Source organism: Chlorocebus sabaeus, chromosome 9 (genome assembly GCF_047675955.1).
Source record: "Chlorocebus sabaeus isolate Y175 chromosome 9, mChlSab1.0.hap1, whole genome shotgun sequence".
NCBI lineage: Eukaryota > Metazoa > Chordata > Mammalia > Primates > Cercopithecidae > Chlorocebus > Chlorocebus sabaeus.
Genome location: NC_132912.1, coordinates 875,906 through 900,897, shown reverse-complemented (window position 1 = coordinate 900,897; position 24,992 = coordinate 875,906). Strand labels below are relative to the sequence as shown.

At 43.9% G+C, this 24,992-nt stretch overlaps 1 protein-coding gene across 2 annotated transcripts in view; it reads left to right on the top strand.

Moving 5' to 3' along the window:
• Positions 1–24,992, top strand: part of LARP4B (La ribonucleoprotein 4B) — a 125,847-nt gene that overhangs the window by 62,610 nt on the left and 38,245 nt on the right. For both annotated transcript variants that reach the window (XM_037983272.2, XM_037983276.2), the window contains exons 4-5: positions 5,855–6,002; positions 6,246–6,386. In XM_037983272.2, coding sequence (XP_037839200.1) covers positions 5,855–6,002; positions 6,246–6,386 — 289 coding nt within the window. The remainder of the gene's footprint in view (positions 1–5,854; positions 6,003–6,245; positions 6,387–24,992) is intronic.

The window sequence follows — 24,992 nt, the reverse complement described above, 5'->3', positions numbered from 1 at the left end:
GTATTTAGCGAGGATCTACACCACAAGCCACAGGGCTTGGAAATTGCTTCGTTTTCAGAAAACACTCCTCAGCTGCCGGGGTCAGAGGACGGTGTTATTTGGGGATGGCATGATAGAGACGGACAGTTCGTAAGTATGTTTTCTCTGTTTTACTGTTGTGCTGCAGTATGCTAGGCTATACATTTTAATTTTTAAATTTTATTTATTTTTTGAGACAGAGTCTGACTCTGTCACCCAGGTCGAGTGGCGCGATCTCGGCTCACTACAGCCTCCACCTCCCAAGTTCAAGTGATTGCCGGGTTCAAGTTATTTTTGTGACTCAACCTCCCGAGTAATTGGGATTACAGGCATGTGCTACTACGCCTGGCTAATTTTTGTATTTTTAAAGATGGCATTTCGCCATGTTGGCCAGGCTGGTTTTGAACTCCTGACCTCAGGAGATCCACCCACCTCAGCCTCCCAAAGTGCTGACATTACAGGCATGAGCCACCAGGCCAGCCCATTTTAATTGTTTTTAACTTAAAATTAATAAAGATTTATTCTAAACAGTGGGTAGTTGTTTGAATGCTTATATATGGCTGTGAATTACTCTAACAATGATTTCCAAATTGGAGAATATGAATTCTTGTTTGGTGTACTTAAGCCAGAGTTTGTGTGCAAACTCCTGTTAGCACTAAAGCATGCCCTGCTAGTTGTCCTACACAGCTCTGTGTTGACTTTTTTCTGTCTGTGAATTTTGCCAGCTCTTCTGTCTTCCTGGCCGCAGTGCAGTCAGAGCCCTTTGAGGGCATCTTATCTCATGGGTAGTGTAGTTGATTTAGTAAGCCTGTGAGCCCATTGAAGGTGTAAGTCACACTGCAAAAGACAAACTTATCTAAAAATCTGTGCTTCCTGATACCTTTGTATGTGTCTGAGGCAGGTAGAATTTGCTGCTTTTAACTGGCTATAAAATCTTGGTTTTGTCTTTTTGCAGTTAGAATCATTGTGGAGTTCTTTCTTTTTCAGAACCCCAAGATGGGGCTGCCCCTCTGGTTTGGAAGAAGCTTAGCAAATGATTCTATGGGCAGCTAATTTGAACATCTTTTTAGAAATTCTGTAATAAATGGCAACATTCAACAACAGGAAATTAGTTTTGCTCACAAAACAGACATTTATTGAAGCAGTGTGATTGAAAGCACATACTCAGAGTAGCAAGATCTCATTATTCAGCCAGTGGTTTATTTGTGATTTTTGTGGGCAGTGAAGCAAGAAAAAGTATTGATATTAAGGAGATAAAGATGGCTTAAACGTCAACAGTTACTGTATGGAAATAAACAAGTAGAAATCCCCTTCTGTAACATAAGGAATGATCCATCAACCTCTTCTACTTCCATGCTCACATTGGGAGTTTTTCTGGAGAGAGTTATGTTCAGATTCATTAGTTTTGCTCCTTAAATGGTTGTGGAGGCAAAACAGTATAAAACTACATCTTTAAGATAATCTGCAGTTAATCTTTTACAGAAGTGACGTAATTTTCAGTTGGTTACCAGTGTCACTGCCTCAGATGTCAACACAGAGCATAAATGATGCCTAAGTGAGAGGTGTGCTTCCAGTTTTAAATTAGCTTTTCCATTATGAGGTATTCCCAAACAGTATTCTAATATGAGGCATTACCACATTTAACGATGGTGTCTTGCCTTTCAGAACTTCAGTTTTCAAAGTGCTGTTACAGGTGTCTTTTTTGGTAGCAAATCTTAATATAACAACTGTCACTCCATTTCACAAATGAAGAACTGGAGGTAGAGCCTTGTATGGTTCCGGAGTCAGCAAATTGCCCTGAATTACTAAACTTTTTAGTGCATCTCTAGGAGTGGTTGGGGCTTGCATGGAATGTTTCTTTCCCCCGTCTCTCACCTGCTTTCTATGCCTCATTGGCCAGTCCCCCTTCCCTTCTCCAGTATTAGTCACTCTGGTTCCTACTCAGTAACTTGTCGGAGAGACTGTTGTGCCTCATGTCCATAGTATACAAACTTATTAGTTGATATGTTATTTTTCAAAGTGGAGCCTAGTGTTTCTCACAGGGTGGGTGGGGTAGAAGGGTTTATTTAAGCATCTGAACTCAGGCATGTTCACTTTGGAATGTGGCTCTTAAGGTCCGCTTACCTGTGGTTTTAATAACCATTGCTTGGCCATACATTTTTAATGGAAAAAATAAGACTTATAGTCAAGCAGACGACACTGGAGTTTGTTTATTTATTTATTTATTTAAAGGATGGAGTCTTGCTCTGTCGCCCAGGCTGGAGTGCAGTGGTGCCATCTCGGCTCACTGCAACCTCCGCCTCCTGAGTTCAAATGATTCTCCTGCCTCAGCCTCCTGAGTAGCTGGGATTATAGGTGTGTGCCACCACACCTAGCTAATTTTGTATTTTCAGTAGAGATGGGGTTTCACCATGTTAGCCAGCCTGGCCTTGAACTCCTGACCTCAAGTGATCTGCCCATCTTGGCCTCCCAACATGCTGGGATTACAGGCATGAGCCACCACACCCGGCCCGACGCTGGAGTTCTTGATAACCATTTAGAGTTCCATATGACTGCAAGAGAATAGCCATATTTTGTAGAAATAATAGGAGATTCAGATCTTTGTTTAATACAAACTATTTCTCTTGTAAATTATAAGTTAATGAACTCTTGGTGAATGTTGTATTTTGCTGAACACAGTTGCTTAGAATCTAACTTTCTAATTAACCATCGTTTTTCTGGGCAAGTTACTTAACCTTTCTCTGCCTTGGTTTTTTCATTTGTGAAATGAGTCCAGTTAATAACTGCCTCCAAGACTTGTTCTGATTCAGTACAAGGAAGTGCGTCGAATGTGCTCAGCATATGGTAGATCCTTGAATGTCATTAAGCCTTAAAAGATGTCTTCATTCTTTCATTCCTGGTCGCATCTCTTCGGTCACAGGATTGATTGAACATTTCCTAACTGCATACACTACACTTGATTTGGACTTCTTCACTAAGAGGTAGTCACTGGTTAAGGGTAGAGTCGTAGTCATTGGTGGCATAAAACCTTGCAGAAGTTGTCAAATAGTGGAAAATGTAAATTTATGTTATTTATTAAACATTGGTTCATTCCTCATTTATCTTGAGCACCTCCCTACTGAATTCGGGACTGTGCTAGCTATCAGCAGTACTACAGTGAACGGAATGCCCATGGTGACTGCCACCCTGGAATGGGAGGAGCATGAGGGCCATGGGGGCCCCAACAGCCATGCTGTCACTGCTTTCAAAGTGCTGTTGGTCTGTATTAATAAACTACAAAATTTATTTTGGTACTGAAGGACAGTCAACTGCAAAAGGTACTAATAATAGAGAAGGTTACTATTAGTTAGTGTTGGGAATTTAAAGCACGTGTAGTATGTGCATGAGCTGAGGGGAGCCAGCTAAGTGGATGGAATGGAACCAAGGCCGGAAAACTGGATTGTGTGGTGGTGGCGGTCTAATAGGAAAGGCGCTGTATGGAAGTAGTAGAGTAGGAAAGAGAATAGAGAAATGAATTGACAAAGACAACAGAACGGGCGGAAAGGTGTGCATGCTGCCAGAGCCAGTGTTGTGGGTGACCTGTGGCTGTCTCCTGCCCCTCATGTAGCTCCATGAGCTCTTGTCTGTTTTCTTCACCGTCACACCTGCCAGCTCAGCGCTGTGCCTGGCACAAGCATGCTGGTGCGCATGTCGGAGGCACTTGTTGGACAGATGAGTTAATGAGAGAGAAGAGTGCAGGTAACACTGTGCAGAAGCAGAGGCCAAAAATGAAATTTAGATGTAATGCAAGAGGGAAAATTGAAGAATTGGTGTTTCTTGATTATAATATTCTTGAAGGAACCCAATTATTTGCCCTATCACCAGTTCTTAAAAAAAAAGGAAAAAGAATTCCAGATAGGTCCTCATTGAAACATTTGGTTTTATGGGCATGATGCTCATTGGTGGTCCAGTGACTGGAGGAGCAGGAACGAACAGTGTATACCATAAGTTTCACCACATCAGCCGCCTTCTCTCAGTTTCAGAAATAGTTTTATGTTTTTTCCTACCAGCCTCATCACCTGAGCCAATGTGGATTTATTCTGTCTTTTAAAAACTGTTAATGCACCCATTGTTTTCTTGACGGCCCATGGTGGTGCTTCCTAGCCCTTCTCCTGTGTTCTGGGCACCGAAACTGGTGTGTCTGTGCTTCATGCTGGGGTAGTGCAGTGTACCTGCTCCCAGCTTGCAGCCTGGGTCCAAGGGGCACCGGGTACCGGGGACCTGTCCCTTCCTCCAGAAACTTTGACTTCCTACACTGTGGTGTGAAGGTGTGTGGTACATTTGAAAAGGCAAATAATGTGTAAGTTTGTTGAAGGATTGTATGTTTGGACATTTGACTTTTCTTTAGACTTTAGGGGAGTGCTTCAAGGTGTGTAAGCATAAGAAAGGCTTGTATCAGAAAAAGCAGGGAGTAGGGAGTATCCACATGGTGGGGGACTGTTGTGGGTTTATACTCTATGTCAAGAAGGACCACCAGTCCCCAGTCTCTCGGCAGGATGTTCTGGACAGACGGATGGGGAGAGCAAAAGTGCCAGTGTGCCTAGAGACAGCAAGGAGGTCAGTGTGCTTGGAAGTGGACAAGGCCAGGGAGCAGTGAGCACAGGAGGGCTCTGTGACTGCAGTGGGCACTTCATCTTTTACTCCAGACGAGCCGAGCTGATGCAGGGGGTTTTGAGTAGAGGACTCTGCCCTGTCGGACTGATTGGGCATGCGTGACTGTCGTGATGGCCGATGAGCTTGGTGTGTGCCAGGCATCATGTTGATGGCGGGAGCTGTTCTGTCTTCCAGGTGAGGTTTAGCCCATGTTCACAGCTGTCCGAGGCAGCTTTGGCCTCAGCCCCAGTGATCTGAGAACCCATTGTCCGGAACACTGGACTAGCAGCCTCATGGTCACCTGTGGATTCTCTTTCAAGGTGATACTGAAGCTCTATTGGGAATGGGAACAGGTAGTTCTGTGAAAAATGTGAGATATTTTATCTTCTTCCTCAAAGGATGCCTGAGCTTTCTTATCCTACAGTATCCCTGACAGACCTATTAGAACACCTTTGTTCTCAGGAGCAATGTTCATTTTCTACACCTTTTGTTTATGTGACTTTTTGAAGCTTTCTTTCTTTTTTTTGTTTTAGAGATGGAGTTCTGCTCTGTCGCCCAGGTTGGAGTGCAATGGTGCGATCTGAGCTCCCTGTAACCCCCGCCTCCTGAGTTCAAGTGATTCTCTTGCCTCAGCCTCTCAAGTAGCTGGGATTACAGGCACGCGCCACCACTGCTGGCTAATTTTGTATTTTTAGTAGAGCCATGTTGCCCAGGCTGGTCGTGAACTCCTGGCCTCAGATGATCCGCCCGCTTTGGCCTCCCAAAGTGCTGGGTTTATAGGCGTGAGCCACTGTGCACTGCTGACTTTTTTAAGCTTTCTGTTTAGAATTTTATTCGTCTACATTGTATTCAAGTTTGTAAAACCCTGAATTGTGATTTTATTAGGAGTCTAGGAAGTCACCAGCTATTCCTCAGGTACAGTTTGTGAAATACTGAATCTTTTGGTGGCAGGCCTGTCCTTCCCCATCTCTGCAAGCCTTGGTCTTGGGAGGAGGAACTTAAAACTTGGGGGGAATTTGATGGAATCCTGACTGCATTTTCTTTTTTAAAAAATTTTGAACCTGATTTCATCCCAAAGGTGTGTGTAAATACATAGGCTGAGCCTTTGGAGCCTGTATCAGATGTCTCTTAACTCTGCATTAAGGAGTAAAATTGTATTTGGTTGACATTTGGATACAAATGTCTATCTCCTATTTCTTCCTAGGTACCAGCAACTAAGGTTTCAGAGCTGAACCCTAATGCAGAAGTGTGGGGGGCTCCTGTGTTACATCTGGAAGCAAGCAGTGCTGCTGACGGTGTGAGTGCCGCATGGGAGGAGGCGGCTGGCCACCACGCAGACCGTGGCCCACAGGGTAAGTTGAGCATGGCTGTGGTGTGCAGCCCCCGGCTTTCAGCCCTGTGCTTTTGTTGCCATTTTAATCTGTCTTTAAGATGTTGTTGTTCATTCACAACTGTGTCATGGTATGTGGCAGTGCTTGAGAGGCCAGAGGTCTTTTACAATCCAGTTAAAGAAGTTGAGTGACTGCAAGTGTGAGCTTTGTTCTAAGAGAAGGTTATGCTTCTAACCCTGCCTTGGGGCAAACTCCTAACTGTAGGATCTGATGCCAGTGGTGATGGTGACCAGAGCCGTGAGAATGCAGCATTGCCAGACCCGCAGGAGTCGGACCCAGCAGACATGAGCGCGCTCGCTCTGGGTCCCTCGGAATATGACTCTCTGCCTGAAAATAGCGAGACAGGTAAACATATCTTATGGGTTCATTTTCCCAGGGATTATGGTCTGCTTTATGTATTTTTTTTTTTATTTAGCACGTTAACAGTCTTTGAACAATGTGTCTGTCTTTGCCTCCTTTTAATTCTACTTTAAACTCACTCTTATGTGGATGCAGAGAAGATGAGAGTCCTTGTTTAGGGAGGGTGCCCTGGAGCATGTAAGGTCTCAAAAGATGAAACCTGGGCCGGGCACGGTGGCTCACGCCTGTCATCCCAGCACTTTGGGAGGCTGAGGCGGGCGGATCACTAAAAAATTTTTTTAGTAGAGATGGGGTTTCACCATGTTAGCCAGGATGGTCTCGATCTCCTGACTTCATGGTCCACCCGCCTCGGCCTCCCATGTTTTCATTTGTATTACCACAATTGTTCTTAACCAGTCCCTGTCCTCTCCCCCACCCCACTTGCCACGGACATTTCGTTATCGAGTGAGCAGGGAGTGCACTGGGCAGGGCTGGAGAGCCAGACCTCAATGCTGTAAGGCACAGCCATGCAGAATGATTTCGCTGGCTTAAGACTGTCAAAATCAGAAACTGTCACTTAAGAGGGAAAATGTGTATGTAGATGTTCTGTGACAGTTTTTTGTTTGTTTTTTTTTTTTAAAAACTTCAGTGGAGCTTGTTGCTTTAAATAATAATTGTTTGGTAAAATGAATAAAGTATTTATAAAGGCACAAAAATTAAGCCATGTTTGTTTCTTGTAAATATAAATTTGCCATCTTGAATTTGCTTAAAGTGAATTTCCTGTCTATATGAGCAGTTTTCTAAATCTGAGGAAGTGCTGGTATTCAGCAATTCATTTGATTATATCCCCCTTGTTAATTTACCAATAACTGGTTAGTGACTTGGGAATGGCAGAACATTGGGATAAACTGGAGTCATGTTAGAGTCCATTGAATTTAAGATGGCAAAGGAAAGGAATCCTCATCATTAAAACAGATTTTTACAAAAGATAAAAGGGCATTATACATGGAAGGAGTGAGAATCCTAATGGCAGGAAGTAAAAGGGGTTCAAAATAAACAATTTAAATTTCAGACTAAATTGAAATGACCTAATCTTGAACTGGGGTCAGAATTTGTACAGAAGATGGAAGATAGATAGGAGGTAGATAGATGTGAAGATTTGTCTTGAGGATGGAAGATGGGTAATGTTATCAACAGTGAAATAACATGTGAAAATCTGCCTGAAGATGGCAGATAAATAATGTTACCAAAAGTGAAATAACATGTTAAAATCTGTCTGAAGATAGGAGATAGGGAACATTATCAAAAGTGAAATAACAGCACGTTAAAGTATATTCTGGAAAGTTTAATTTCAAAAGAAGGTGATTCTTTTTAAAGGGGGTATTTAAAACTATTTTCAAAAGAAGAAAAAGAATACCTTCTGCTCTGTCTTCCTCCTTCATCTCCCTCCCACAACTCCTTCCCTCACTCCTATAAAGCATTAGTGAGGCATAACCAATGTACAATAAACATCATATATTCAGGTATACCCCAGATTTTCCATAGCTTAAGGAGAATTGAGGAAATAATGCATTACTGATTTGTTACCTTTTTCATTCCTCTTTGCTTTGTCCACCCAGTTTGATAAGTTGTTCTGTACCTGTAAAATCCTTATCACAATCAAGATCATGAACATCCCAATCACCAGGAAGAGCTTCCTGTGCCCTCTCCTTTCTCCAGGGAACCAGTGGTCTGTTTTCTATCACTGTATGTCAGTTTGCATTCTGTAGATTTTTTTCTCTTAAAAAAAAAAAATTGAACTCCTGGGCTCCAGAGATCCTCCAGCGTCAGCCCCACAAGTTGCTGGACAACAGACGTGTGATAGAATTTGACAGTGTGTACTGTTTTTGTCTGACTTAAGTTACTATTTTTGAGATTGATTCATGTTGTAACATGAATTAATCATTTATTTTTATTGCTGAGAAGTATTCATGATATGGATATATCACAGTTTGTTTTTCCGCTCCCCTATTCATGGATTTTGGGATTGTTTTCAAAATGTGGCTTTGCCAGTAAATAAAGTATTTATAAAAGTGAGCATTTGCCAGCAAGATTTCATATAAACTTACGTTTTCATTTCTCTTGGGTAAAATACCTTGGAATGGAGTAGCTGGATCATCTCATAGGCATGTTTATCCTTTTAAGAAATGGTAAAGCAGTTTTCCAAAGTGGTGGTACCATTTTCTATTCTCAACCAGTGGTAGATTAAAGCACCACATCCTTATGACCCTTATATTTTCCTAAGGACTAGTATCAAACATCTTTTTTAAAAAAGACTGTCTTTTTAGAGCACTTTTCAGGTTCACAGCAAATTTGAGTGGAAGGCATAGAGATCTCCCATATGCTCCCCTCCCCCCCCCCCCGTGCGTGGCCTCTTCCGCTGTCCACATTCCCTCACCAGAGGGCGCTTGTGTTATCACTGATGATCCTGTATTGGCACATCACCATCACCTGCAGTCTGCAGTTTACATGAGGGCTCACTCTTGGTGGTGTATGTTCTGTGGGTTTGGAGAAATGTATAATGACATGTACCCTCCATTGTAGCATCAGAGAGAGTAGTTTCCCTGCCCGAAAAGTCACACTGTGTTTTGCCTACTCACCCCTCCCTACCCCAACCCCTGGCAACCATTGGTTTTTTCACTGTCTCCATAGTTTTACCTTTTTCAGAATGTATAGGGTTGGAATCCTGCAGGATGTCGCCTTCTCAGATTGGTTTCTTTCATTTAGTAACATACATTTAAGCTTCCTCCACGTCTTTATGGCTTGGTAACTCATTTCTTTTTAATTTTGTTTTAGGTCAGATTTTTGCTCTTTAATTTTAAAGAGAATGTTTAAGGCTAACCATAGCACTGTTGGGTCTTTCTAGAAATGGGCTTGTGTTTCCTAGTGGCTAGTGATGCCAAGCACCCTTTTTGTTCTTGATGTTTTTATCAGTTGTTTAGGATGAGATTTCTAAAATCCCGTTTAAGATTTACAATTCTGATTTAAAGCGTCTATCTTTTGGCCATTGACATTTAGAATTTTCAGTGGTGTATTTATTCCAGTAGTGACTCAATCCAATAACCTCTTGATGGAAAGTCCAGGATAGATCCTGGAGAGGACATAGAAGAAGCAATTCCAAAGATATCCCCCGTAAAACATTCACTCTCAGGAATGGGCTCAATTAGCAAAGACTCTTGTTGACACAAGCTAACCAGGCAGCAGGAGCTGAGATGACAAAAACCCCCACACACGGGACCTCTTACTAAGACAAACTCCTGAGCGCTTGATGTGTGCAGAACAAAAAGTCTTGGGTTCCTGTTTTCAGACCGGCCACCTGACCTGAACTGAAAATCGTGTCTCCCCTGATGGTGGAGACCAGAGTGCTCCCACTCGGTCACAGTTCAACTCTCAAGCACATAAAACAAGACCCCAGAAAACTTTTGTTTCTGAGACCTTCATTTTGGGGTATTGTTTTCTGAGTCCCAACAGAGGTTTCTGCTGATACGTCCTCATCCATGTCCAGTCTCCTAATAGCCCATCAAAGGCAGTCTACATTTGTTACAGTAGTTTTGATCTGTCACACTTCTTTTTTTTCCTTTGGGATTTCCATCTTTCTGCTTGCCTTGCCCACCTGTTCTTACCTGCTGTCTCCTTTATCCATTTGAGCCCTTAGCATCTTATCCTAGTTCTTTTAAATTCCCTGTCTCATAATTCTAACATCCCTGTCATGCCTGGTTCTAATGCTTGCTCTGTCTTGACATTGTGTTTTTGGCCTTTTGTATGCCTTGTAACTTTCTCGAGAACCAGCTGTGGTGTGCTGGGTGGAAGGCACTGTGGTGACTACACCTTCAGTGCTGTAGGGTGAGGTGTGGGCAGGGGACGCCTTCCACAGGAGGCCTGGGAGTCTCAGTCTGTAGTGAGCCCGGGCCTGGACTGTGAAGCTCACAGGAGCTTCTCTTTTTTCCACCCCTCTTAGATGGGGCAGGAGCTAGGTATTTCCCTTCCTCTAGGTATGTTCTGCTCTGACTAAACCCCAGCAAGTTGGACTCTGGGTAAACTGTCTTTCCTGAGAGCAGACCTTGTTAAGAAGAACAGAGTGCTCTGGTATTTTTCAAAATGGTTACTTTACTCCTACCCCTGCCAGAAGCACAAAGGGATTTTTCTCTCATATTCACTATGAGGACCTGGTTGAGCTCCAGAAAGTATAACTCACAGAAGTGCAGGACCCCCTCACCTGCCAATGACTGGGACTCCCTGCAGTTTTTAACTGTCAGACTTGGTCACCCTGAGCATCCAGCAGTTCATCAGTTCCAGGGCAGTGTTTTCTGTCCTCGCCCTGGTTCCTGCAAAGGTTTCTGCTCCATACGTTGTGATCGCTTCTGTATTCATCTGTCTGTCTGTCTGTCTGATATGGCAGCAGTTGTTTGCCTTGTGACCTTACTTAGGATCTAAGAAGAGTTGTTAATTGTTCTGTTTTTTTAGATTTTTTACTTGTCAGACCAGAGTGATAACTTCCAGGCTCTCACTTGCAGCATTTTTTTGTAATGCATATATCTTACTTGATGTTGTGTCTGTCTGTGCATTTTCTTACTGGGTTGTTTTATTATTCACTTTTGATAGTTATTTCTATGTTTTGGATATAAGTCCAAGGTATGCAATATACTTTGTTCTCCTAAGAGTATTTTTGAAAAGCAGTTTAAAAATTTCTTATATAATAAAGTTTATCATTTTTTTCTTTTATGGTTCTTCCTATTGGTTTATATTCCCTATAAGTTTAATTGCTTTAGATTTTACATTTCTAGGTCCATTTTAGGTTAGTTTTTGTATAACGTATGAAATGTGGATCAAAGTTATTTTCATTTTGTGTGTAGGAATCTGCGGCTGTTTGTTGAAAGGCTTCTCTCCACCAGCGCTGCCTTTGCACCTTTGTAGGAAGTCATTTGTCCATGTGGGTCTGGGTTTATTTTTGGACTGTCTCTTCTGTGCCATCGATGCACTGGCCCGCTCTGACTCCAGTAGTGCACTGCTTGGCTTGTCGGCATAACTTGCTTTATTGTGCTTCTCTTCATTGTGCTTTGTAGCTACCATGTTCTTTATAAATTGAAGATTTTTGGCAACCCTGCATCAAGCAAGTAATTGGCACCATTTTTCCAATCGCACGGTATTCATGTCTCTGTGTCACATTTTTGTAATTCTCACAGTATTTTAAGCGTTTTCATTATTATTAATGCTAATGGTGATCGGTAATCTTTGGTGTTTTGTATTACTGCCATTGTTTTGGTTTTGGGGCGCCAGGAGCCATGCCTTTTTTTTTTTTTGTTGAGACTCACTGTCGCCCAGGCTGGAGTGCAGTGGCGTGATCTCGGCTCACTGCAAGCTCCGCCTTCCGGGTTCCCGCCATTCTCCTGCCTCAGCCTCCCGAGTAGCTGGGACTACAGGCGCCGCCACCACGCCCGGCTAATTTTTTGTATTTTTTTTTTTTTAGAGATGGGGTTTTACCGTGTTAGCCAGGATGGTCTCGATATCGTGACCTCGTGATCCGCCCGTCTCGGCCTCCCAAAGTGCTGGGATTACAGGCTTGAGCGGAGCCACGCCTTTTAAGATGGCAAACTTAATCTATGAATGATGTGTGTGTCCCGACTGCTCCACTAACTGGCTGTTCCCTTGTCTCTCTCTCTCTTTGCTTGGGCCTTCCTGTTCCCTGAGACATGACAGTATTGAAATTAGGCAATTAATAACCCTACATTCCCTCCTCTAAGGGGTTCCAGTGAAAGGAAGAGTTTTACTTATCTCAATTTTAATCAAAAACTAGAAATGATTAAGCTAGTGAGCAAGGCATGTCAAAGGCTGAGATAGGCCGAAAACTAGGTCTCTGGAGCCAAACAGTTAGCCAAGCTGTAAATGCAAAGGAAAAGTCATTGAAGGAAATTAAGTGCCCCTCCAGTGAACCCAGAAATGATAAGAAAGCAAAACAGCCTTTTTGCTGAGGTGGAGAAACTTTGATCTGGATAGAAAAACCAGTCACAACATTCTCTTAAGCCAAAGCCTAATCCAGAGCAAGACCCTAACTCTCTTCAGTTCTGTGAAGGCTGAGAGGTGAGGAAGCTGCAGAAGAAAAGTTTGAAGCTCATAGAGGTTAGTTCCGGAAGATCTGGGTAAGATAATTGATGAAGATGACTACAGTAAATGACACATTTTCAATGGAGACAAAATAGCCTTATATTAGGAGGAGATGTCATCTAGGACTTTCATAGCTAAAGAGAAGAAGTTAATCCTGGTTTCAACATTAGAAACCGACTCTCTTGTTAGGGGCTAATGGAGCTGGTGACTTTAACTTGAGGCCAGTGCTTATTTACCGTTTACCATCCTGAAAATCCTAGGGCCCGTAAGAATTATGCTAGATTTGCTCTCCCTGTGTTCTGTAAGTGGAACAACAAAGCCTGGATGACAGGACATCTGTTTACATCATGGTTTACTGAATATTTTAAGCTTACTGTTCAGACCTACTGCTCAGGAAAAAAAAAAAAAGATATTTTTTAGATTTTAGTTTCTCATTGAAAATGTACCTAGTCACCCAAGAGCTCTGACTGGTAGTTGTACAAGGAGACGAATGTTGATTTCATGCCTGCTAACACAACATCCGTTCTGTAGCCCATGGATCAAGGAGTCATGGTGATTTTCAAATTTTCTTATTTAAAAAAGACATTTCATAAGGCTCTCGCTGCTATAGATCATGGTTCCTCTGATGGATTCTGGAAAGGATTCACCATTCTAGATGCTGTTAAGAGCATTTGTGATTCATGAGGGAAGGTCCAAATGTCAACATTAACCAGAGACATTGATTCCAACCCTCATGGAGGACTTTGAGGGGTTCACAACTCCAGTGGAGAAAGTCACTGCGGATGTAGTAAAAATAGGAAGAGAATTGGAATCAGAAGTAGAGCCTGAAAATATGACTGAATTGCTGCAATCTCATGTACAGCTTGAATGTGTAAAACTTGTTTGTTATGGATGAGCAAAGAAAATGGTTTCTTGAGTTAGAATCTATTCCTGGTGAAGACGCTGTGAATATTGTTGAAATGACAACAAAGGATTTAGAATATTCCATAAACCTAGTTGATAAAGCAGCAGCAGGGTTTGAGAAGAGTGACTCTAATTTTTAAAGAAGTCCCACTGTTGATAAAATGGTATCAGACAGCATTACACGCTGCAGAGAAATCTTTGGTGAAAGTGCTGTTTTCTTAAGAAATTGCCACAGCCACCCAAGTTTTCAGCAACCACCATCCTGGACAGTCAGCCCTCATCATCAAGGCAGGACCAGCAGAAAAGATCATTATCTGCTGAAGGCTCAGATGATCGTTAACATTTTCCAACAATAGATCATTTTTATTGGGACATAATCTCACTCCGTCATTTAGGCTGGAGTGCAGTGGCACGATCACAGCTCATGGCAGCCTCTGCCTCCGGGGTTCAAGTGATTCTTGCGCCTCAGCCTCCAAAGTATCTGGGACTACAGGCGTGTGCCACCATGCCCAGCTAATTTTTAAATTTTTATTAGAGATAGGATTTTGCCATGTTAGCCAGGCTGGTCTTGAACTTCTGACCCCAAGTGTTCCACCCGCCTCAGCCTCCCAAAGTGCTGGAATTGCAGGCCTGCGCCAGCATGCCCAGCCATCATTAGAGTATTTTTAAATGAAGGTATTGTAGTTTTTTTTTTTTTTTAAAGGACATACTGCTATCTCACATTTAATATACAACAATTTAGTGTACTCATAACTTTTATATTCACTGGGAAAACAGAATTTTGTGTGACTTGCTTGATTGCAGTGCTCTGGAACTGAACCCATGATATCTCTGAGGTATGCCTGTACTGTAAATAATTCTTGAAATTAGGTAGTGATAGCCTTCCAACTTTATTTTTCAGAGTTTCTTCTTAAATTCTAGTTCCTCTGCATTTCCATGCAAATTAGAATGAGGTTGTTAATATCGACAAAGTCCTGAGATTTCTGTTGGGGGTTCATTGAATCTCTAGATCAGCTGGAGAACGTTAACATCTGAACAATATCCATGAACAAGATATATCTCTTACTTGTTTAGATCTTCTTTAATTTCTCTGAGAAGTATTTTTTGGTTTTCAGTGTACTGGTCTTTTACATCTTTTATCCCATTTATACGTATTTTTTATTTTTTGGTGCTATTGTAAGTGATTTTTAAAATTAGTATTTGCAGTTGTTGGTTACTAGTATATCAAAACATTAATTTTTATATACTGAGTCCAAACCCAGAAATTTTGTTATGCTCACTTACTAGTTTTAGGCACTTTTTTGTAGGTTACATTGGATTTTCTACATAGATGATTGGATTATTTTAGAATAAAGACCGTTTTACTTTCTTTCCAATCTTGAGGCCTTTTATTTCTTTACCCTGCCCCGTTGTACTAGTAGGCCCTCCAATACAAAGGTGAACAGAAGTGGAAACAACGGACAAACGTGTGGCTTGTCCCCGGTCTTGTGAGAGGCACTCAGTATTTCCCCATTAAGTGTAACGTTAGTGGTGGTTTTAGGTGTGTGCCCTTTATCATGTGGACGAGGCGCTCTTCTTTTCCTGGTTTGCTGAGAGGTTTTTATGAGGAATGAATATTGTAATTTGTCATCTATGCAGATAGGCATATGTTTGTTGTTTTTTAGTATGTTAGGATGAATTGTATTAATTGTTTTTCAAATGTGATACCAACATTCATGGTCTAAACCTCCGTAGATCGTGATACAGTGTATTTGGATATACTATTAGATTCCATTTACCAAAACTTTGCTTAGAATTTTCACACCTGAGATCTTGGTTTCTAGTTTTCATTTCAGTGTTTTTCATTCTATTTAAGTTTTTGGGAGAGGTTATGTATTATTTCTTCCTCATATGAGGAAGTGAAACAAGTCATGTGGGCAGGAGTTTTCCTTTTTTTCTTCTTTCCTTTCTTTCTTTCTTACTAAACTTACTTTATTTAGTTACTTACAGAGTCTTGGTCTGCCACCCAGGTTGGAGTACAGTAGTATGATCATGGCTCACTCAGTCCCAACCTCCTGGTCTCAGGCGATTCTCCCGCCTTAGCCTCCCAAGTAGCTGGGACTACAGTAGCACACCACGATGCTTGGCTAATTTTTGTATTTTCTGTAGAGACGGAGTTTCACCATGTTGCCCAGGCTGGTCTCTGTACTCCTGAGCTCAAGCAATCCGCTCATCTCAGCCTCTCCAAGTGCTGGGATTACAAGTGTGAGCCACCGCATCCCACCTGGGCAGGAGTTTTATTTGTGGGAAAGCTTTCAACTACAGTTTCTTTTTTCATAGTGCTACTTATTTATTTCTTCTCGAGGGAGCTTTGGTTTATATGTTTACACAGATTTGGTCTATTTCATCGGAGGTATGGGATTTGCGGCACAGAGTTGCTCCTAATACTCTGTTATCACCTGTGAAATCTGTAGTCACGTTACATCACTCATCCCTGTTACTGGTAATTTGTGTCGTCTTTATCACCCCAATCGATCTGGGTAGAAGTTTGCTAGTTTTATTGACCTTATCAAAAAGTGTTTTCCGTTGGTCACGGTGGCTCACGCCTGTAATCCCAAGCACTTTGAGAGGCTGAGGCGGGCAGATCACCTGAGGTCAAGAGTTCGAGACCAGCCTGGCCAACATAGTGAAACCCCATCTCTACTAAAAATAGAAAAATTAGCCGGGTGTGGTAGTGGGCGCCTGTGGTCCCAGCTACTTGGGAGGCTGAGGCAAGTGAACTGCTTGAACCCGGGAGACGAAGGTTGCAGTGAACCAGGATCGCACCATTGCACTCCAGCATGGGGGACAGAGCAAAACTCCATCTCAAAAAAAAAAAAAAAAGTTAGTGTTTTCATTTTATCGACTTTTCTCATTTATTTTACTCTTTCCTATTTCATTGTCTTTCTTCTGATGTTTGTAATGTACTCTCTTCTGATTTCTTTGGGTTTAATTTACCCTTTCTCCTATGTCCTAAGGTAGAAGTGGAGCTCATTAATACAAGGCCTTTCTTATTTTCTGATACAGTCATTTAGTTTCACTATTTTCCCCATCAGTAGTGCTTAAGCAGAATCTCTGGAATTTAGATGCCTTGTTTCATTTTCAGTTACTTTCAAATACTTTATTTCTTTTTTGATTTTTTTTTTCTTTGATTCATAGGTAATACAGAGGTATTTGATTTAGTTTACAAATATTTGGGGGTTTTCCAGGGATCTTGCTTTTATTAATTTCTGGTTTAATTTCATTATGGTCAAAGAACATACTTTGTATGACTTGAATTTCTTTAAATATATTAAGTCTTGTTTTATGGCTTCAAATATGGGCTGTCTTGTTAAATATTCCATTTGTCCTTGAGAGAAGTATGTGTTTTGCTGTTGCTGTGGGGAATATTTTGTCAGTGTTAATGAGGTCAGGGTGAGTGACAGTGTGCAGGATTACTATGCGCTTCCTGATTTCTGCCTAATTGTTCTGTCAGCTATTGAAAGAAAGGTTCTATTAATTTATGCATTTGTCTGTTTATCCTTTTAGGTTTTTTTTTGTTTGTTTGTTTGGTTTTTTTTTTTTTGAGATGGAGTCTCGCTCTGTCGCCCAGGCTGGAGTGCAGTGGCCGGATCTCAGCTCACTGCAAGCTCCGCCTCCCGGGTTCACGCCATTCTCCTGCCTCAGCCTCCCGAGTAGCTGGGACTACAGGTGCCCGCCACCTCACCCGGCTAGTTTTTTTGTATTTTTTTAGTAGAGACGGGGTTTCACTGTGTTAGCCAGGATGGTCTCGATCTCCTGACCTCGTGATCTGCCCGTCTCGGCCTCCCAAAGTGCTGGGATTACAGGCTTGAGCCATCGTGCCCAGCCTATCCTTTTAGTTTTATCAGTTTTTGCTTCATGTATTTGAAGACTTGTTAAGATTTTTGTGGCCTCTTGATTGACCCCTGTCTTTATCTTTAGTAATAGTATTTGCTCTCAATTTACTTTGTCTCATGTTAATGTAATCATTCCAGGTTTCTTTTGACTAGCCTTAATATGGTATACCTTATATCCTTTTTACTTTAACCTATTTGTGTATTTAATAAAGTGCATTTGTTGTAGATAACATTTGGGTTTTGCTTTTTTGTTTTCCATTTAGAATGTTAACATTTAGTGTGGTAATTGCTTTGGTTCGGTTTAGGTCTCTCATCTTGCTGTTGGTTTTAGAATAGTTTTAGACTTACAGGCAGATGGAGACGATTGAACACACATAGTTCCCATACACCTGGCACCCAGTTTTTCTTACCATTAACGTCTCACATTAATATGGTGCATTTGTCCCCATCACTGAACCAGTAGTGATACGTTGTAACCTGACGTCCTTTTTCTGTTGCAAGATCTCAGTTGAGAACTACATTATATTTAATTGTTATGTCTCCTTAGGCTCCTCTTGGCTGTAACAGTCTCCCAGGCTTTCCTTGTTTGTGGTAATTTTGATATAATAGTTCTGAAGAGTACTAGTCAAGTGGTTTGTAGCATCCTCTTCTATTAGAATTGGATGTTTTCTCGTTGTGATGCTGCAGTGTTAATGGGTTTGAGAAGGTAAAACACCATTTTCATCACGTATGTCAAGGTGCACACTGCCAGCATGACATATCACTGTTGGTGTGGATCTTGATCGCCTGGCTGTTTACTGGGTTTCTCACCGTGAAGTTACTCTTTCCCTCCCCATTTCCGTGTTGTACTGTTTGGAAGGAAGTCGCTGCGTATGGCCCACACTCAAGGAATTGGGGAGTTACAGTTCCCCTCTATGAGGACACGAATCTTCGTAAATTATTTAAAATTCTTACGTATGGGAGATTTGTCTCGTCTCTTCTTTATTTACTTATTCAACTATTTATAGCAGTGTGGATTCAGGAATGTTTGTTTTATACTTTTCGTTATAATCTAATACTACTTTATTTTGTTGCTCAAATTGTTCTAGCTTTGGCCATCAGGAGTTCTGGTTGGCTCCTTTTGACATGCCCCATCAACGTAGGGCTTTTCGTGGTTATTTTGTTTGGTTTTGTTTTTTTCTCCTTGCTTCAGTCTTAGAATCAGCCATTTCTCCAAGGAGCACTGGGCCCTTCATTGGAGAGTGATATTAGAAACCAAGATTGAGTGCTAGGCGTGTTCTGTTTCTTTTTGTCCCATCCGTTCTTCGTTCCTCTTTCCCTCTTTTTCTGTTTTCTTGTGGAGTAGCCTTCTTCTTTGTTTTGCTGTTTTAATGATTTCTTTGCGTCTTGTTCCACTTCCTTCGGCTAACCCAGTCTACCTGTGAAGCAGCTGCGTGCTGCTTCGCGTAGAGCACAGCATCAGGGCAGTCTGCCACCATTGCTCTCGTGGCCTGGATGCTTTGGTCATCATGCATTTTGCAGTTACTTATGTTATAAACTGACAATATATTGTTTTTATTTTTATTTAAAAGTCAGTTGTTTTTGAAAGAGATTTAAATTATAACAAGCAAAAAAGCACACCTCTTTGTCCATGTGGTGGTGGTTTCCAGTGCTCTCTATTCACGTGTGTAGATTTCTCTGGGTTGGGGGCGGACTGTGCCAGGGTCTGATGTTACACTGGAGCTGAGCTGCTCGATGTTGTCCGCAGCTGACTGATCCTCGGAGCTCGTCGTGCTTCTCATTTTCTGTTTGATTTTGGGAAGTTTCTGTTACTGTGTCTTCAGGTTCCCAAGTCTGCTATAATGCCTAACCTGTTGTTAATCTCATCAGGTATTTTTAATATCAGACATGGGAGTTTTCATCTCTATAAGTTTTTTCTCTTTTCTTTCTTATTTTTGTAACTTTTATGTCCTTACCTGACTTTGTGAACATATGGAATACAGTTATGGTAACTTTTACCATCCTTCTCAGTTAATTTTACCGTCCGTGTCAGGTCTGGACGACGTCTGTGGGTTGATATTTCTCACTGTCACGGGTCACACCGTTCTGCTGCTTTCTTTGCATGCGTGGTCATTTTTGGTTAGATTGAGTTTTACTTTATTCAGGGCTTAGTATTTTTGTATTTCTTTAAGTATTTGATATTTGTTCTGAGATGCAGCCAAGTTTCTTGGAAACAGTGTGATCCTTTCATATCTTGTTTTTAAAATGTGTTAAGTGTGAGTGGAACCGTGTGGTGTGGGACCTGTTTCCTATCACCAAGGCAGGGCTCCGGGAATCACAAGATTTTCTGGGGGGGGGGGGGGGGGGGGGGACGGTTAACCATTTCAGGCCCTGCACGTGAATAACATATATTGTTACACTTCTGATCCTCTCAGGTGGTTCTTCCATGAGCCTTGGGTAGTTTCATCACATCTGTGCTTTGCAAAGAACCTGGCCGACAAAAGTGCTGGGGCCTGGGCCCCGCGGTTCTCTGGAGCTCCTCCTGCTGTCTGGCTTATGCACTCAGCTTCCCCATCTCCTGCATTCTCTTTTTCTCTTTCACGCAACCATACACTGGGTTCCCATCTGACTTCCCACTCCCTGGGCACAGCCTGGGACTTCCCTTAGGGCAGTGGGCTGGACCTGTGGGGGTTGCTTTAATGTCTCATGTCAAGCTGGGCGCGATGACTCACGCCTGGAATCCCAGCACTTTGGGAGGCCAAGGCGGGCGGATCACAAGGTCAGGAGTTCGAGACCAGCCTAACCAACATGGTGAAACCCCGTCTCTACTAAAAATAAAAAAAAAAAAATTAGCCGTACCTGGTGGTGTGTGCCTGTAATCCCAGCTACTCAGGAGGCTGAAGTGAGAATCACTTGAACCCAGGAGGTGGAGGTTGCAGTGAGCCAAGGTTGCAAGACTGCGCTACTGTTCTTCAGCCTGGGTGACAGAGCAAGACTCTCTCAAAAAAAAAGAAAAAAAAGAAAAAAAGTCTCATGTCACGTAGGAATCCATGTCCTTTGTTGCCCTATGTCCCACATCTAGAAAACTATCATTTCATCTATCTTATTTGGTTTCTTGGTGGTTTTAAAGGGAAAGTTAACCTAGCTCCTGTGACTCCATCTTGCCTGGAGGCAGATGGCCTGTGTCTTCCCAGCACCATGTGCCCAACCTCCAATCTCCCCGAGAGCCTCACTTGTCATTGTCTTTGCTCCTCAGTCTCCTCTGGCTGCAGTGCCAGGCGTTTCTTGCATGGTTGGGTCACTCCCCATCTTTCTAAGGTGGTATTATCTCTCATCTCAGATGAAGCCACCCCGGGGCAGCCCATCTTCCACTGTAAAACACTTCAGCTGTCTGCTTGCTGTCCCATCTCCTTGCTTCCCTTCCCTCTGGAGTCCAGTCCACGTCTCCTTGCTTCCCTTCCCTCTTGAGTCCAGTCCAGGTCTCCTTGCTTCCCTTCCCTCTGGAGTCCAGTCCACGTCTCCTTGCTTCCCTTCCCTCTGGAGTCCAGTCCAGGTCTCCTTGCTTCCATTCCCTCTGGAGTCCAGTCCAGGTCTCCTTGCTTCCCTTCCCTCTGGAGTCCAGTCCAGGTCTCCTTGCTTCCCTTCCCTCTTGAGTCCAGTCCAGATCTCCTTGGTTCCCTTCCCTCTGGAGTCCAGTCCAGGTCTCCTTGCTTCCCTTCCCTCTGGAGTCCAGTCCAGGTCTCCTTGCTTCCATTCCCTCTGGAGTCCAGTCCAGATCTCCTTGCTTCCATTCCCTCTGGAGTCCAGTCCAGGTCTCCTTGCTTCCCTTCCCTCTTGAGTCCAGTCCACGTCTCCTTGCTTCCATTCCCTCTGGAGTCCAGTCCAGATCTCCTTGCTTCCATTCCCTCTGGAGTCCAGTCCAGGTCTCCTTGCTTCCCTTCCCTCTGGAGTCCAGTCCAGATCTCCTTGCTTCCCTTCCCTCTGGAGTCCAGTCCAGGTCTCCTTGCTTCCCTTCCCTCTGGAGTCCAGTCCAGGTCTCCTTGCTTCCCTTCCCTCTGGAGTCCAGTCCAGGTCTCCTTGCTTCCATTCCCTCTGGAGTCCAGTCCAGGTCTCCTTGCTTCCCTTCCCTCTGGAGTCCAGTCCAGGTCTCCTTGGTTCCCTTCCCTCTGGAGTCCAGTCCACGTCTCCTTGCTTCCCTTCCCTCTGGAGTCCAGTCCACGTCTCCTTGCTTCCATTCCCTCTTGAGTCCAGTCCACGTCTCCTTGCTTCCCTTCCCTCTGGAGTCCAGTCCACGTCTCCTTGCTTCCCTTCCCTCTGGAGTCCAGTCCACGTCTCCTTGCTTCCCTTCCCTCTGGAGTCCAGTCCACGTCTCCTTGCTTCCCTTCCCTCTGGAGTCCAGTCCAGGTCTCCTTGCTTCCCTTCCCTCTGGAGTCCAGTCCAGGTCTCCTTGCTTCCCTTCCCTCTGGAGTCCAGTCCAGGTCTCCTTGCTTCCCTTCCCTCTGGAGTCCAGTCCAGGTCTCCTTGCTTCCCTTCCCTCTGGAGTCCAGTCCAGGTCTCCTTGCTTCCCTTCCCTCTGGAGTCCAGTCCAGGTCTCCTTGCTTCCCTTCCCTCTGGAGTCCAGTCCAGGTCTCCTTGCTTCCCTTCCCTCTGGAGTCCAGTCCACGTCTCCTTGCTTCCCTTCCCTCTGGAGTCCAGTCCACGTCTCCTTGCTTCCCTTCCCTCTGGAGTCCAGTCCACGTCTCCTTGCTTCCCTTCCCTCTGGAGTCCAGTCCAGGTCTCCTTGCTTCCCTTCCCTCTGGAGTCCAGTCCAGGTCTCCTTGCTTCCCTTCCCTCTGGAGTCCAGTCCACGTCTCCTTGCTTCCCTTCCCTCTGGAGTCCAGTCCAGGTCTCCTTGCTTCCCTTCCCTCTGGAGTCCAGTCCAGGTCTCCTTGCTTCCATTCCCTCTGGAGTCCAGTCCAGGTCTCCTTGCTTCCCTTCCCTCTGGAGTCCAGTCCAGGTCTCCTTGCTTCCCTTCCCTCTGGAGTCCAGTCCAGGTCTCCTTGCTTCCCTTCCCTCTGGAGTCCAGTCCACGTCTCCTTGCTTCCCTTCCCTCTGGAGTCCAGTCCAGGTCTCCTTGCTTCCCTTCCCTCTGGAGTCCAGTCCACGTCTCCTTGCTTCCCTTCCCTCTGGAGTCCAGTCCAGGTCTCCTTGCTTCCCTTCCCTCTGGAGTCCAGTCCAGGTCTCCTTGCTTCCCTTCCCTCTGGAGTCCAGTCCAGGTCTCCTTGCTTCCCTTCCCTCTGGAGTCCAGTCCACGTCTCCTTGCTTCCCTTCCCTCTGGAGTCCAGTCCAGGTCTCCTTGCTTCCCTTCCCTCTGGAGTCCAGTCCAGGTCTCCTTGCTTCCCTTCCCTCTGGAGTCCAGTCCAGGTCTCCTTGCTTCCCTTCCCTCTGGAGTCCAGTCCAGGTCTCCTTGCTTCCCTTCCCTCTGGAGTCCAGTCCAGGTCTCCTTGCTTCCCTTCCCTCTGGAGTCCAGTCCAGGTCTCCTTGCTTCCCTTCCCTCTGGAGTCCAGTCCAGGTCTCCTTGCTTCCCTTCCCTCTGGAGTCCAGTCCAGGTCTCCTTGCTTCCCTTCCCTCTGGAGTCCAGTCCAGGTCTCCTTGCTTCCCTTCCCTCTGGAGTCCAGTCCAGGTCTCCTTGCTTCCCTTCCCTCTGGAGTCCAGTCCAGGTCTCCTTGCTTCCCTTCCCTCTGGAGTCCAGTCCAGGTCTCCTTGCTTCCCTTCCCTCTGGAGTCCAGTCCAGGTCTCCTTGCTTCCCTTCCCTCTGGAGTCCAGTCCAGGTCTCCTTGCTTCCATTCCCTCTGGAGTCCAGTCCAGGTAGACAGCTGTCCTAAGCAGCATTTGTCGAGCTCTTTAATGACCCTGGTGCAGTAGTTAGTAGTTAGTAGACCCAGATTTAGCAGTTAGTTCCAACTTCTTAACTTACCTGGCTCTACTGTGTTATGTTGTAGTGGGTGATTATCTTGGCTCCTAACTTCAGAGTATCCTAATGGTCTTCCCACCTTGCTGGCTGTTAACCTATGTCCTTTGGCCCTCATGCACTTGCCTCCTGCTGAAGGTGGGAGTGCCCCAGGTTCAGTCCTGGGCTGTTTTTCTTCCTTCCCTTGTGGCTTCGGCACCACCTGTCGCTTGGAGAGTCCTCCCTAGTGCCCTGTCCTCAATGATTGCATTAACTTCCGGCTGGTGCCTGCACAGTCTGTCTACACCATGGAACCAGAGATCTTTTCAAAATGTCAGCCTTGAATTGGTTTTCTATGACGTTTACTCTAACATCCTCTAACGTCCTCCTTGATCTCACTCACACACATCAGCCTCTGTGACCTCATTTCTTACTGTGTCTGTCACCCCTCTTCTCAGCTGTGCTGGCCTCCTACTGCTGAACTCTACCCCTTGAGAGGTCCCATCTTGGGACGCCTGTGCTTGAGGCTCCCCACTTAGAACACACTTCCCACCTTCCTGCGTGCCCCACCCCTCCTCTATCAGATCGCATGGCACTTCCTGTCTGGACGGCACCAGGCTTTGCTGCCCCTCATCCTGGGTGGTTTCCTCAGTGTCAGTTTCTCTCTGACATGATGTATATAGTTACTGGTTAACTGTCTGTTATCTGCCTCTCCCACGAGAGTGTTGGCTTCACGAGAGCACAGGCTTTGCCTTATTCAGGCTGAATTCCCAGAGCCTGCCATAGTGCCTGGCACATAGAAATATTTAGTAAACACCTATCAAACATGGGGGGTGGAGTGTAAATTTAGATGAGTGACCCGGAGACACTTTAGTCTAGATGGACAGTGGCATCAGGTTGTGTTTTCAATTTTCAGTTTTCAGTCTCATTGAGTCCCATGGTTTGGTTTTGTGTTATGGTTGCTTTAGCAGTTTTGTTTTCTTTTTGCTGATGGGAGTGGATTTTTACTAAGCTCATTGTATAACACCATACAAACTCCCTGTCCCTCTTATTTGTCCTGAACGCTCCACTTTGTCTTTGCCTTTTCATGGTCTTTAACTTTGACTTTTAAGATACAAGTGTCTCTTGTGTTAGCATGGCTCATGTATGATTGTACCATGCTAATTTGTATAGGAATGTAGAAAAAAACTTAGTTCTTAGGATTTCAGTGCCTGTCGTCTCAACATTATTAAAATACCTGTTTATGCAGTGTCCAGAGTCCAGCTCTGTCTTATAGAGCTTCAAATTCACGGCTTCAAATTCCTCTTGAAGATCTGGTGTTATTTATCATTCTCTTACAGGAATTCTGTAACACAGCAGTTCTCACTTGTTCCTTCTACTCTGGAAGTTGAAAGGCAAATTGAAGCCTCTGTTGTAGAAACTGTCTAGTGTTGTAGAGCCTGTCTGTTTATGATCTCCAGCCTTGGTTGTTTGCCAGTTATCTTTGTTGTTGTTGTTTTAATTTTTTCCTCTATATTTTATTATTGTTTAGTGTTTGTGTTTGTGTAGGTTACTTGAAAATTCTTTTTGCAGTGAGACAAGGCATTAGCTAAACTTACACTTGTCATTTCTGGTAGAAAAAGCCCGTGCTAAACTCTGCTCATGAGACTTAGATTATTTTTCTAAATTGTGCTGTTTTTGTTTTGGGGGATAAAGGAATACGTTTTTTTGCATGATTTTCTTTTTTGATAGGTAAAGTAGCATTTTTCATACTCAATATACACTTATGTAGTTGTGTCAGAATGT